We start from the raw sequence: 15,420 nt of genomic DNA on the forward strand, positions 1-15,420 counted from the left end.
CATGAACTGTTCAGCAGCTGGGTTTCTCTCTTTTGGGACTAACCTATACCAAGCTTTATATCCCTGTCAAAATGAGATGATGTTTATTTTTCCACGTCTGTCCTCGTGGTCAGCTGTACTTCATTTTTAAATAGCGCTGCTTGCTTTTTTAATAGCTTTATCTTTTCTACAGATACGTTGAATGACCCATTAGATAACTTCATCGAGACATACAGAAATAATATGAATAAAATGATGTTAAACCTTATTCATTTGGCAGAAAAACAAAATGTGTCTTCAGATGTAACTATGAATACTGGTCACTTCCTGGTTTGAAATAACTGCTTCTTTTCCAGGGTGTTCCAGAAGATTTGTTGTTTTTTTATAAACATATCCAAAAGGGTGGTGAAGTCTTTCGAGTAAACCATTGCCTCCTGCTGTACCGTTACCATCCACAGGCTGCAACTCATTCCATCCTAGAGTAAGTTGCATTTTTTGTAGAACTTAAAAATTAGCTTCATCTTGGATGGTGGGCAGCAAAGATGCTTAATCTCTTCAAGACATCATACAGCAAAATAGTTACCTAATTGTGTTTAATTGTTTGTTTGTTTGTTTGTTTTTTTAAAAAGGCTAAAAAGCAAGCATAACATAATATATTGGTAGTATCCTCTTTTGATGGTGGAAGGTTAGTTTTCTGTTTGTTCTTGCTATAATTTGCTTTTGAGTAACATACTGTAATGCTGGAATTGAAATTGTGAATTGAAATCTTTGGGTTGGATACTGTTGCCCGTACACTGTTGGTGTACCTGTGCTAATGATTTAGTGAGGCAGGGGTGGGATGGGGGCCCTTTAACATTTGACAAATATTCTAAGAAATTGTTTCGTCTTTGCAGCTGTTTTTGAAATAATTTCACAATAGGTATTTAAGAGCAATGAAGCTTTTTGGGGACTGCATTACAGCAGTACTGTTTTCTCAACTTCCAGTTACCATTCCTTCAGCTGAGTCTCTGTAACTGATCATGTGAGATCTCGTAATCTGCCTGAATAACCTCTCTGGTTATCTACAGCATCTGAGTTTCTTACCCTCAAAGCAGATTAAGAATACTTTGTATGATTATGTATCTCATCTGCTGAACATGGCAAAAGCAGTGAAGCAGTAACTTCTTCAATACTTTGAACACGATTGCAAGGACGTGTTTGAAATATATCCTAGTGGTGAAATTTTATTGGGATTTTTAATTAGGATTTTTAATATGTGAGGGTTTGATTCTCATATTTTTTGCTATGTGAACCATAATGTAAAAAACATATTTTTTTAATCTTAAAGCTTATTTTCAAAATGAACTGTCTCAATTTTAAAAAAGTAAACAGAAACTTATAATGCCAACAAAAACCTTCTTTTCAAAAAAAAAAAAAACCACTTAAACCTTTCATATGATAATGTGCTGTATTTACATATATTATTTTCCTATTTTAAAAGGTTTAAACCATCTAAATCACATAATGAGGTTTGAAAAACACTTCAGGATGTTTAGGAGTAATTATCTCAGGTGCTTCCTTGTAAGCTGTAGCCTACTGCTTTCTCAGTGCTGGTCTACCCTTAAAGAAAATGTTAAATTGTCGATTGCCGATTCCTCTACATGCTTATTTTACCCATCAAAGGCATTCTTCCTGATCAGAAGTCCTGCAAGCTGAGCCAAAGTCGTTTCTTTCTCTTACGCATTGTCATGAATGAAAAATTATGCGAGTTTTACTGTCCTTTAGGAGTCCCACACCAGAATCACAGTGGTAATTAAGTGAAACATTTTCTTACTGATTAATGACATAAATACACTTTTCAGTCAGTCCTATTTGTATGGCTTTGTAGAACTGACTAGTAAAACTAAACATTTTTATGTGCATTTTAGTTGTATATCACTATATTACTGTATTACTGTAAATACTATAGTATGCTGGCATAAATACCATGCTCATGGTTAATGTCACTATAGATCTTTAGAAATGCATACATATATGTATGCATATGTATATAAAATCATTTAACTCTGAAACAGTCATTCCAAGCAAATAGAAGATATTCTTTGGATTTTGCAAACAAATACAAGGTAAATTATTCTCCTTTTTATTGGTGTTTAAATGTAAGTGATTTTATTCTCTTTTAGTGTGTGATCATTTTGGCAGTTAGTTACAAATTTTTCAGTCACGCATCATGGGATGCTAGAACTCTTGGAAGCCTATTGCTTCTATCTGTGGGAAAACATCTTATTCTTGGAAATGAGTTTGTTTTGAATTTACTGCAAGCTGTTGCTTATTCAGATCTACAAGGTTGTGTGGCACAAGCACCCCGAATTACAACATACTGTGAGAATGTGGAAATACTGTAAGCTGTTTCAGATGTGCAGTTTGCATGTCCAAATTGGCGCCTTTCTTGTCTCGTTCTAAGAAGTCAAGCTAGCCATTCTTCCTGTTGGCTTTTGCTGGTACTACTGTTAATAATATTTTGTGCGAACTTTCAAATATGAGGTTCTGTAATATCTCTTCTTATTGGCTTGTTCCCCTGTTTGTTGCCTAAGTTGTGAAGGGTTGGCCAGGATTTGTTTCTAAAAACTGAGGTGTGCATTGAGCAAAAAGAGGTTCATGGACTCATCACAAAGCTTTAAGTTAATAATTTAAATTGGGTCTTTCCTAATTTGCCTTTTAGTCACCCCACCTTTTTTAATGTGTGTTCTACCTTTTCTAGAAGTCTCTTTTTTTTTTTTTTTTAATGGAGTGTTTTGTTTGAGCAGTTTTCTGTGGCATTTTGCCTTTTGCCATTGGCCTATTTTGTCTTTGAATTTTCAGAGTTAGCCTAGACCTGGATTTGGACGTAGTAACTCACCAACCAGATTAATATCTTGTCTGAGATCAAAACAATGCTTGTAGGAAAGTTGTTTTGTTTTTTTTTTAACAGTTTATGCCTAGTTTCAGTCTTAAAAAATAGTTTGGAGCTTGTTAATAGGACTTGTTTATACAAAGGTGCGTAATTCAATCTTTTCAGCAAAGACAAGAGTCGCTTGTAGCCTATTATGGGCTGATTTCAGTTTATACGACTGTGTTTCATTACCGTTCAGGGGAAAAAAATGCCTGATTTTGCATTTTCAGACTTCCTAAAATATATATAAAACTACTTGGCAAGTGACATTTAGTTCTTTTTATTTAGTGTGTATAACTGTAAACACTAATGATTTTTAGGTCATTTCCTATGATTAGTATCCTTCTGGAACAAATATCTAGAGGTGAAAGTATCTGTGAAGCAGGAAACAAAATCTTATTTGCATTCTCCCTTACCCCGGAGGCATCAGGCTGCATTATTAAATGTTTTGGGTGTATGACAGAATCTGAATGAAGTACAGTCTATATTTAGATTTCATTAGGTGCATACAGAAATATAAATGTTCTCATTGTAATTTCATCTAAAGTCTATGATGGATACCTGCTAAATGTAAATGAGCAATACAAGTTTTGAGAAACTTTTCTTCAGCTAGGAATTTACAACACAAAATCCCACATATTGTATCTCTTAGAACTAAATCATTTTATCTCACATTACAGCTCGTATCCTAGGGCTGTGTGTACTTTGTGCTACATAGCTACATTACACTGATTTGGTACAATATCAGAGCTGGCTTTATAGTGAGAAGTACTGTAGTAAGAAAGTTTGGTGTGTAATAAAAACATTGTAAAATTCATAGATTTTTATCTTGCCAAAAGGGATAAAAAGGAACTGTATATAAAACAATGTACCTCATTGCAAGATAAAAGTCAGCTTGGAACAAGATGAGCAATAAAACATTGTACTTGTATTTAGGAAGTGTTGCTCATGGAGCAGCAGTTGGGGCAGGTAGCTCATCTTTGTAGCAATTTACAAGCTTTTGGTCAAGAGAAATTTAATACATGCAGAAAGTAAGGTTTGTACCTTCCCTCTGAGTTTCAGGCGATTCCCTTTTATGCAGAAAATGTGAAGCATACTTACAAGGCTTACAGTAACTTCATATGCCTTGTATTCAGAATGAGTATAATATTGTAAGAGCTTGTTCTGCAGAAATAACCAAAATTACGTAATCTATTGAAACCATCTGGTTTCAGGCACTAGAAGCTTCCAGCGTCATCTAAGCGAAGGAGAACAGGCACTTAGTCTGAAACACACATTTGGTTGTTTTAGAGGTACTCTGAGGCATGGGTCTCGTATCACTGATGAGCGCAGGAATGCCTGCTTCATTTCCTGCAAAAACATATGCATCCAAAAATAGGCAGGAGGGAGGAATAGCGTAACATATTCCTCTGAAATAAAGATGAGGTCAACTGCTTTTTTATCTTCTGTGCTTGCATTTGGCACTTCAATTAAACATGGAAACTAATGACCTCATTAGATTCTTGAAAAGTAATTGGCATTAACATTGATAGTCTCTGTCTTTCTTAATAAGCCTTTCATGAAAAATAGGCCACAATGCAAACCATGCCTCAGTTAATGACCCACGACCTGAAGATGAACTCAGACATTAATAGAACCTATTAACAGTGTAAATGTAATAACTCAGTGGGACAATATAGTCTAGCAATTAATAAGTTCATATGAAGTTCAACAGAACAACAACAACAAAAAAAATCAGTTTATTCACCAGTATGGTCAAGGTTCAAATGGGATTCATTTCTGAATTTCTTGTGGATTGTAAGGACCTTGAATTCTGCATGCAAAAATAGCTATAAAGAATCTGTTTTTTCAGCTCTCGCTGTGATTAAAAAGTTCTCTGTTCTTCTGTCTCTGGATTATCTATCAGGTGAGTTTTAATATAAAACTCTATTATCCTGCCATGAATGAAAAACCACTGGAAGAGGCCGTTCACTTGAATAGCTCCTCTTCCTGTCTGGTGTTACCTGAGTAGCGTGCGGCACCAACGTATATAGAAAAGGTCAGATTTATAGATTTATAGTATTACTGTGGATGGTAATCAATGTCTAAAATTCCAGTACTGTTTAGGATATTGGGCTTGTATTTGTGCATTTCTCAAGTACTTATACATCTGTCTGCTCTGTTGGTTCACTTATATAGCCTCACTGGGGGAAGGAAGGGAAAGACAGTCAAACAGTATGGCGAGGTTTAACTGAGCTCACATTAAATCATATAGCTTTTATTGTCACATTATCTTTCATTTCAAAATAGGACTAGAGCAGATGTTTCTTGACTCCTGTATTCAGTCAGTAGGTCACCACACATTTTAACAGAGCTCCATTGTTATATTACTTGGGTGGATGGTATGGTAATAACTACTTGGGACTGAGGAACACCCTTCGTAGTCATTCTCACCCGCTGCATGAATACCCTCATTTCACTCCTGCAGAATTTTGGCTCCTCTTCTTCCTCCCAGACTACATAACTGATGAGTATTGAGGGGCCACGGCAAGTGAGATCTTAGGAAAATTATGTAAGCCTCTAGAATGATTTTCCAAGTAGAAAAATGTATACTACTTACATTTCTTTTGTAAAGTAAAGAAGTGACAAAAAAATGAAGGAAATGGGGAAAACAATGTACTTTGAGAATTTGGGTCAAGGAGGAGCATTAGGATGTGGGAACTACCTTCTACAGTCAGAAGAATTTGTATCCCACCTTCTGGCTGAGGAAAGCTTGTTAACTGAATACAGGCTAGGAAATGATACTAAAGGCTACTGGGAAACTGCTTGCTTTAATCCTTTCTGACATGGGTAGGAAAAGCAGCCTGGATTTGGGATGATGCAGATTAATAATACCTCCTAGTTTTTGCTGATGGCTATGAATATGTAATAACGCAAAATCTGAAGATAGCTGTGAGAATCATCTCTGAGTAGTGGTTTGTACAACTTCTACAGGCATTTTCTTTAATCGTTTCAGGCATTTTCTTTAATCATCCTTTGCACGTTGCTACAGTTCCTGTCTGTTGCACCTGCACTGGCTCCTGAAGGATGGGAAAATGGTGTTCCCTTATCCCTCAAGGCAGAAATCCCAGTTATCTATTTGGGAAACATCAAAAAATGTGGCAAATTAGGTGAACCGGAAACCTGAAGGGGATAACTGAAACTCTCTCTTTTGACACTCTGTAAGCTACCTTTTGCTTCAGCATGTGAGATATATTGTTCGTGCAGAGCGTGTTTTCACAAAGGTTAAGCTCAGTCTAAAGCTCAGTCACAAATTCTCCCCTCAATTCTGTATTTTTCTGATGATCTCAGCTTGCACTGTTAAAAGTATTTCAAGGTTAACTCAAGACTGCAGAGTGTTCGATATAACTGAAAATTTTCATTAAAAAGGGCACATACAATATGGGGATGTGATTTTTAAATACTTTTCTGTGAGCATTTTCGTAAGAGTGCCTCATAGTGATGCAAGCAAAAAATCACAAGTGCCCGAGTATATTAGCTTCATTTTCACAACCCAAAATAGGTACTTAAGAAGGCTATTTATTGGTGTTTTAATGAACTTGTCTGACAATATTCTTGTATTTGAACAGTGATCCAATTAATTTGGAGTTTAATGAGTTTCATATCCTTTTATTTCTGAGTGCAATTCCCTTAAATACTTTCTGCACTTGCATTTCTCAACATAGCATTCATAGATAAGATTGGGTCAGTAAATCTGCTTCAGTCTCAAATCTTTGTGGGTGATTACCAACGATGAGCTTTGGTCTGCTTGAATTTTACCTCTATAGGACTTCTGTGGAATATAGGCACCCGTCACCTAGGCAGCAAATGCATACTGTCTGGAAGCAACCAATACTAAATGTACCGGGACATTTCCGTGACTAATAGAAACATTTTCTGTGTGCCTGGACGTAGATTCCGGTGTTTGCCCTACAACTAGAAGTTAGTTGATAATTCTTTTTATGCCTTGTAAGGTTGCCTGTTTTTTCCTTAGCTTTCTTAACTTTGAAAACTCAAGTGGAAAAGAAACTTGCCTGTGTCACTCAAGTCAACAGAACAGATTCTGAAGTACCTCTGGAATGTAATACAGTGTTATCCTTTTGAAGTCACATTTCAAAGTAAAATCAGTTTTAAAACCTTTCCATTTACGTGTAAAGCAATAATCTTCCTTTTTAGAAGCTAGCAGAAGCTCTAAAATTTCCAGTAAAGTGATCCTGGAAAAATACTTGACCTTCATATTTCTTTCCTTTAACTTTTCTTCTGGGAATATAGTATACTCTAATGAACATGGAAAAAGGCAAGTGTCAAAGGATGCCAGCAGCAGCTAAAGCTTTGCAGCAGGAATGCAGCTTGTGGTTGCATTAGAAGAGATTTGCAATCAAATCCAAGAATTTTTTTTTTCCTCCATTAGTTGAAGTGCTGTAGTCTTCAAAACTGTGTGGAAATTTTATATGGAGTAACTCTTCTTCTTGGGTACGTTTATTGGTGTGTGAAGTTCTTTCCAAGTTATCACACCACAATCAGTGATGAAGTGCTAAGCAGGGTTTGGCTGTGCTCAAAAATTGCACGCTGAAGTGAAGTGGGCTCTTTGGAGCTAACTAATAATCCCTGCAAGAATCCATATGTCTTAGTGCTATGAGGGTTTCTTGGTTTTCAAACCATCACTCAGATGTGAAGAAACAACACAAAATTCCTCTCAGAATATTAGAAAAATTTGCTAGCAAACTTTTGGGAACAAATTAGGTAACCTATTAACCTCAATAACCTCAAATGTAATACTTCATGAGAATAATTTGGAACAAAAAATTTGGCTTTGTGATATTTGTTAATCCGTTACAAAAAGGAAGACTTTGAAAATGTTTCATAGAAGTCAGATGTTACTGTAATGTCAGACATGTCTAGTGATCATACTCATGTATTTACAGTTTTGTAAGAGAACCAAAATTGGTGTAATGCGTACAGGATTATGGATAATCAGAACTGCAACTAGGAGACGGAGCAGTCTGATTCACTGATGAATGAATCAGCTGCTGTAGCAGCTCCTGTTCCTGACTCTCTACCCACCTGGACAGTTTAGATCCTTAACATCAAGGAAGCTTGAATGGATTTTGATTTTTCTATAAAATGGCAAGCTGCACTTGCAGACCAGAAGTAACTTGCTGTAGTTGCCTGATGAGAACCTCTGCTGACTCATGAATCAGAAGCCTTATTTGAAGCAGAAGAAATAACATATTCTTTGAGTATTTTGATGTTTAAATTCCATACCAACTTGATATAAGCAGAAGACTATGGAGCTCAAGGTTGAACTGTGAAGAAGGTATATTGGTAGAAAAAAATATGAGCTTCCCAAGACAAAGAAAACATAGGCAGATTTAGGATCTCACAGGCAAATTACTAGTTTTTTTCTGTTAATACTTTAACTAATTTCAGCTTCTAATTTCTTGGATCAGAAGAGGTATTACAAATTGTAGAACAAGTTGTAACAATTGTTATAAAGTGTATTGTGTTTTGTCATGGTAAGGTAAATGGAAAAACATATTTGAAGAAATGCTTTCAGAAAGGAGAGACAATTAGGTGTTCATCAGAACTTCCTATGAAAGAAATTTTCAAGTCAAGGTGCCGTGTTCAAGAGGTGTAGATTAGGAAGATTCGTCCGTCAAGCCATAAACTGAGGAAATCAATTTACTGTATCTAGAAAACTGTTTATTAAGTATGAGATAAGTTCCTAGTTAATGAATATTAAATGAACCCTGGACATAAAACAGATGTTCTTAACAGCAGTTTTCTTTAAACCATTGTAAATGATGTAGTCTTAAATATTACATTATAGGGTGGGAATTGCTGTTTTAAAAGCATACCTGATTGAAAGTGATAGGAAATGTGCGGACGCACACACACAATAAAAAAGTTGTGGTCGTCAAAGTGAATTTGACAGCTGGGAGGAATGGTCCATGAACAAATGCTTTCCTTGAAGTTGTCCTCTCTTTCCGATAACCTACCTTGAACTTGTTGAAGATCTCAACAAGTCTTAAGTATTTAAAGATGTTAGGTGTTCCCTTGTTACTGGTTCCAAAGCCATGCGGTTCATCATTTGGCATTAGTCTCACAGTTGTTTACCTCAACTGCTTGGCTTAAATTATATTGTGGAACTTATTACAAACATGAAGACATAAAGGTGTAATTGGACACAGACATCTGCCAGCTTGCTTTTTTTCTAAAGCATATTTTAAGAAGTTTTATGAGGCGTACTACTTCTTCCAAAAAAAAAGAAAAAGAATTTCCACTGCTCTTTGTTTCTAGAAATGCTATTTCTTATAAAAGTCGTCCTGAAATAAAGGCACAGTCACATTCGTATTACTGCTGAATAATACTTTGGAACCTTTAAAATTAAATCGCTCTTATGTGGTCTGAAGTGGGTATGTGCACATTCACAAGTGTGAATTGTGTGTGTAACAGCCGGTAGTTTCAGTGTTGCGTGTGACTTTGCAGTTCAGTGATTATTTGTTGCTGTACGGGTGTCTGCTGATTCAGAGCTTTGAAAACCGACTTGTTGAAGACTTGAGCTGAATACCACAATGTAAATGGACTTCCATTGTAGCATTGGGCTGTATATTTGGGTCGATTGGAGTACTGAATTCGTGGGATTTCAACTTCATGTTGACAAAGGAGAATGAATGCATGGGCAGCTGGAACATGAAGAGGTCATCTTGGATTTAGGAGATCGTTTGCCTGTACGCACTGCAGGGTTATAGAGCAGTTCATACGGTGAGTAGGGGTGTGGGCAAACAGCGTATTGGTGGGCAGTTGGAGTTGTTGGTATGGAATTTGATTACCAGTTTTTCATCTTCTTGTGATCTTCTATTAGGGTTCTTGAAAATAATAGTGGTTTATCTACAGCTTCAAATCTATCCTAATGATTTTTGTCTGAGAACTTCCACAGAATTTCTGTTTTTCTAACAACAGTTTACATTTCTCGTGGAAATTTCTAATATAATGTTTTGGCATGACTTTTTGTATCATGTGTGAATCAGTTTGGTCAGGTTTATGTGTATGTGAGTATGTACATATGCATATAGGTATACAATAATGCTAGAAGTTTTAGGGGTCAAAATCCACCCTTTTTCTAACTCTCCAGGGGAACCATCTGGAATCACCGAGTCAGGTTTCTTGAAGACAGAGTCCTGAGCTCCTGGACATCATTCACCATTTGGAATGCTGGCAAGCAAGGCAAGAAGCTCTACAGAAGCTTGTCACCAGCTAATCAGAAAAGGGTGAGCTAGTAAGAGTGGGCAACATCTGTGCAAAAACATTTTCTTCTCTTTCGTATGCTTCCTTGCTGCTTCTAACATAATGTAGCAAAATTCTCATAAGATACTTTGTTCCCAAAGTACTAGTTGATGATTAGTATAAATTGGGGAAATTCGCAATATTCTGCATAATGTATTTCTTCTTTTAAAATGCTATCTTACTTGATGTAGAGTGTACGGTGTGTATGTAGTGCAACATATGCACCCATGCTTGCTGTTGACTAAGCATAGTAATAGGTTAGACACACTGTATAACTATTTATGGTCTGCTGCTGTGTAACTCACCAGGTAGTAGCCGGGTACCCAAGGTGAGTACAATAGCTCTTTATTTGGATGGTATAATACTAAACTACCTTGTCCAGGATTGTTCATACATGTATAATATTTGCCCAGTTCCTAAGTGGATACTGGACAGGTCCCTATCGGATGCTGATCAACCTGGTTTGTATTATGAGGAGTAATTGTACTGTAACTCCCTTTTGAAAAGCTTGATTGTTTAAAAATAGGGGTGGGATGCGGGGTGAACAGGCGAGTAGAAACTGTTGTCTGTGACTATCTAATTCGATTTATAATTAATTAAAAATGTGGAGGTTACTTATATTTGACAATGACAGATATTTCTCAGGAGAGATTTGTCTGAGAGCTTAAATACCTTACTTTTATAGCATTTTCTTCTGTGTAATAACTTCTTCTTAGATAAAGGCTTTAGGGCTAATGTCAAATGGCTGTTTCTTATAAAGAGCCACAGAACATTCATTTTATTACCGAACGTGTTTTCTTTTCTTAAAAATATGAATGGGAAGACAAAATGACAAATATATATGTAAACTTGATTAATGTTGTGGCCCTCAGACCACACACGTTTAAAAAAAAATAGAAGAAATTTGTATACCCATAGTTGAAATTACTGAATAGACATGGGAGATACTCATGCAGTAAATGTACAACACAAGAATTGAACCTGAATTTCCTGCTTGATATTCCAATGCCATCCCTCTTTCATTGCCATCACGTCGCAGTGGGTGAACTGGATGGAGAAAGAAGATGAAACGCTATGTGTCTCCCATCAGTTACTTTATTCAAAGGGGACAGAACTGTCCACTAAATGTATTAAGTTTTCTTGGTCATGCAGTGCAGTGTGCACATGACTTTGGGGGGTTTATGAAAATGTTCTCTCTTGTTAGTATTTTGCAGAGCACTTTGTGAATTCCACTAACTTACTAGCAACCATTGCGCTTTTCTGTCTGCAAAATTATGAGAATTAGAAAATAAGTTCCAAGGGAAGAGATGGCAGCTTGTCTGGTAGATTTTTTTGAGATGCTGTGGGAAATGCAGACTATATTGGTTTTGTAGCAGTGTCTCACCATCTTAGGTGTTGGGGTTTTTTTTTTGTTTCCTAGCTTTCTTTGTGCCAAGCCAAAATGGATATTGATATTAAGATAGAACACCTCTCTAGCTGTAGGTTACATTTGCCACCTACTTCTATAGGTGACTCATTCGGGACTTCACATCCTGTTCAAACACAATGATAATTTGAAAATGTCACTGCAGAGATGATAAAAAGGGCAAGAGAAAAATAATATTGGTGTTTTTTTGCCATTTTTCTGCCAAAGAACCAAAGCTTACCTCTCAGTAAGGAACAACCTTCGTTCCCTGGGATGCTAGCACTGACAGTGTGGTTCTAATTAACTGGATCTTGACTTTCTTTCCAGCTGACCTTTACATAACGTTTGCTTTGGCAGTGTTGCAGGCCATGATGCTATTTTGCTTCTGTCAAGGTTACAGTTGCACATATTCCAGTATGCTTTAGTTTGATATTGAAATATTGCATTGAGCATTAACCCATTAATTACTGGATACTATACCAGACATATTTAGCAAGCTTACATGCCAGATGCAATTGCATATGCCAAGTATGACTCATTTTGCAAATGTACTGCAGAAAACTACTACTAAAATGCAGTCGCAGTCTGAACCTTAATACCTTATATAGAGTAATCAAACTTTATCCACTAAGTCTGACATGTTATCTGAAGTATTCAGAGGTTTTCTCAATAACCAGCGAAGATAAATAGCTTCAGAAAGTGACTTGTATCATCCTAAGTGAGAGTAGAGGCCTAGCTTTTAGATAGCTAATTTCTGACGAAATTAGTGTTAACTGTAGTGATGAAAGCACTAGTTTTATGTAGTTGTTCAGGCTCATTATGATTGCCATTGTAACTTCCTGGCTTTTCCAAAAGTGAGATCCCAACTCTATCCATCTCAGTCAGAACTAAAGTTTAAATGATATCCTAATGTTTCATAGTAAGTCATTGGTAAAAGGCTGTAGAAGTAGTTAAAACATCTCACTTCTCCAAGTGCTAATCAAAGGATTATGCTGCTGGAGTTTCAGGAAATAAATTCATAAAATTTGCAGTAGGTAATTCATGGCAGTTTTCATTTTATTCTGAATTTGTAGTTGAACTCCATGTTATACTTTTCCTCAAAAATCCTTCAGGTATTTTGTGACTAATCTTCAACTTGTGCCAAAGATTCTAAAATCCCATATGAACAAAGGTTGTAAATAGTTGTTGCTTTGTCCTTTCCAGCCCTAAAAACAATAAAATACTTTTCCTGTCTCACCCTTTAAAGACTACCTTAAGATTTAAGCTTTCATATGTTCTGTTAATTATGAGAACACTAGCAGTTCAGTATCATTTTGAATCTACAAGTAGAATCTAGTGTTGTTCTGTAAATGGAGGCCCTGGGATATGAATTCATCAATTATGTAAAATAGACCATTTTAACATACAATTCCGAAAGCCCCTTAAGACAAAATATGATGTATTACATCAATACAATTACCATTTTCTCCTCTGAAGGTCCAGTTGTGTAAAACAGTGTGATCTTTAAAGGTATAATACCCTTTGAAATGCAGGTAAAATTGCCAAAATAAGCTGCATAGTTTAACTAAGCTGCATAATTTAACTGTCTAAATTTAATTTCAGTTGTTTTTATACTTTAAATCAGTTTAGACTCTTGAAAGTTTCACCTATGCTCCGTTTCACTGTTGCTGCATCCTTTCAATGAGATTCAGAATTTCATTAGATGTCATGAGACTGATTTCGGTTGGAATGTGGAGTCAAGGTTGTTTTCTAACAACCAACATTCAGGGTTGTTTTCTAAATGGGCACAAAGTACCTGTAGAAAATTTGGGGGACAGACTCCTAGAATAAATAATAAAACCCCCCAAAAAACTTATTGCATACAGCTTGTATTATTTTGTAATTGTGAAAAAACCTAAACTCTACTAAATCTTCAGGAAGAGAATTAATTAGTTTGAACTGTCAAGCTTAGGGCATGTAAGAAAACAACTTTTTCAAAAATTAATGTTTCTAGTATTTTTAGAACCTGATAAGCAAAGCAATTGTACTTCTTATACTGATTAGGTTTTTGTGGGATGTTTGAAAAGTATAAATATGTTGCATGCCGAACAGCATTGTTTCTTAGAAAACAAAATTTTGGTAATTCTAGGAAGCAGCAATCTGTGTACGTTCATACTCACTAACAAATTATTACTTTAGTCTGTTTGAAAAACAGTATGAATTTGGATTATGGCTATGTTAAAAGAGAAGAGGACACCTAAGCAATATTCTCTCTTTTCCTTCAGACATCTGTATGGTGAATATTAAAATAATGCTTTGTCTCCAAAGAGTTCAGGCAAAAATCCAAGGCTCAGTATTTTTGCTAAACAGCAACACAAGAAAAAAATTATTCAACTGGTAGGTTTTTTATGAATTAATTACCAGGATCTCAGTATTCTTAGGGAAATTCTGTTTCCTGGCTGTCCCCTTCTTGATTCACACAGTTGACAGTGGTTCAGTATTAGCATTTCTGCAAGAATGAAGTCGAACAGACCTTTTTTTGTTTAAAACACATCCGTCTTGTCTATAATTTGCAGCTGAAGATGGAAACCAAATGTTTTTGGGATGCTACATATGCCTGGAGGGTTTCTGAGCTGTCTTGTCTGCTCTTTTATTCTCCATCAAACTTTAGCTAAAAGGAGAACTTCAGCATTAACATTTTGTGTCATTTCCGATAGCTGAAAATAGTGCTCAAGTAGCTAACAGAAAAGCAGGGGGAAAGGACAAAATAAGCATCAGCTAATTAGTGACATGGAAACAGTACTAGTACACAGCCAGCCCATGAAGTTTCTCTATGACAACCCTATCCGCCAGTGGCAAACTTGCAAGCTTCAAGAAGTTATTCTGTACACCCTTTTTCCTAGCTCATTAACCATTTAAAATCATTGGTTAGTTTCTCTTCACCTTTTTCTAAGAGCAACATCTAAACCGTGTACTTCAACTATGATCCTTCAGCTCTCTCACAAAAGCAAGAAATGTATAAGTTTTGCAGCATTTTAACTACTCTAAAGTATACGAATGGCAGTATGAGAGACTAAAGTGGGGACATGTAAAAGCAAAGAAACATAAATAAAGGGAAGAATATTACGCCCACCTTGACTGTGGAGCGAAAGATAGAATGACAACGTGAAAGCGAGTTAAAAGACAGCCTACAGAACAAAAAGAGAGAGATTAAATTTGAAAGCTTCTGTTAAATCTGGATATAAGCATCCTAAAATGACATGGGGTAAAGTAGACAGAATTGTGCAAATTTTTGGACTATAGTGAATACTTCATGCTGAAACATGGCAGGGAAATCTCCCTGCTGCTTTCCTTCGGGAAGATGTGCTTTTTGCAATGTCCGTTTTGTCAGTGCAGAGGCATGCACACTTGAAAAGTTCCTGGCATTACTAATGGAGTTACCTGTTCTAGAGAAATGAGATGCTTGCAACTAGTTCCCACACCGTTACGTATAAACACAGTTGTACGTTTTATGTAATAACAGGAATTTTGTATGTACAATATTTAGCAGCTTATTTTGCATGTTGGATTCTGGTATTAAAATGCTCTTGAGCAACTTCGTTATGTGTATGTGCAAAGAGGGAAGATGCTGCTATCTTTAATGGAACAGTGTCTTTAAATGGAGTCGTGAAACGCATGCTCGGAATTTAAAGATACCCACAGCTTCTCTCATGACTGTAATGCTACAGAGGTGAAATAAAAGCAGCACCCTGATACTGAAAATCACTCAGATTGTGACGGAGAGTTGCTTGCTAGTTTCATGGTTCTGCTTGTGGCGTACTGGAAGATGTTTGTGCCTCTG

General features: G+C 36.2%; 1 protein-coding gene across 1 annotated transcript in view; it reads left to right on the top strand.

Moving 5' to 3' along the window:
* QTGAL (queuosine-tRNA galactosyltransferase) overlaps nucleotides 1–15,420 on the top strand; it is a 128,418-nt gene that overhangs the window by 98,704 nt on the left and 14,294 nt on the right. Inside the window, exons 7-8 of the mRNA XM_075169830.1 lie at nucleotides 336–460; nucleotides 10,044–10,179. Of these exons, the coding sequence (XP_075025931.1) occupies nucleotides 336–460; nucleotides 10,044–10,179 (261 nt within the window). The remainder of the gene's footprint in view (nucleotides 1–335; nucleotides 461–10,043; nucleotides 10,180–15,420) is intronic.

Source organism: Calonectris borealis, chromosome 20 (genome assembly GCF_964195595.1).
Source record: "Calonectris borealis chromosome 20, bCalBor7.hap1.2, whole genome shotgun sequence".
Classification (NCBI taxonomy): Eukaryota; Metazoa; Chordata; class Aves; order Procellariiformes; family Procellariidae; genus Calonectris; species Calonectris borealis.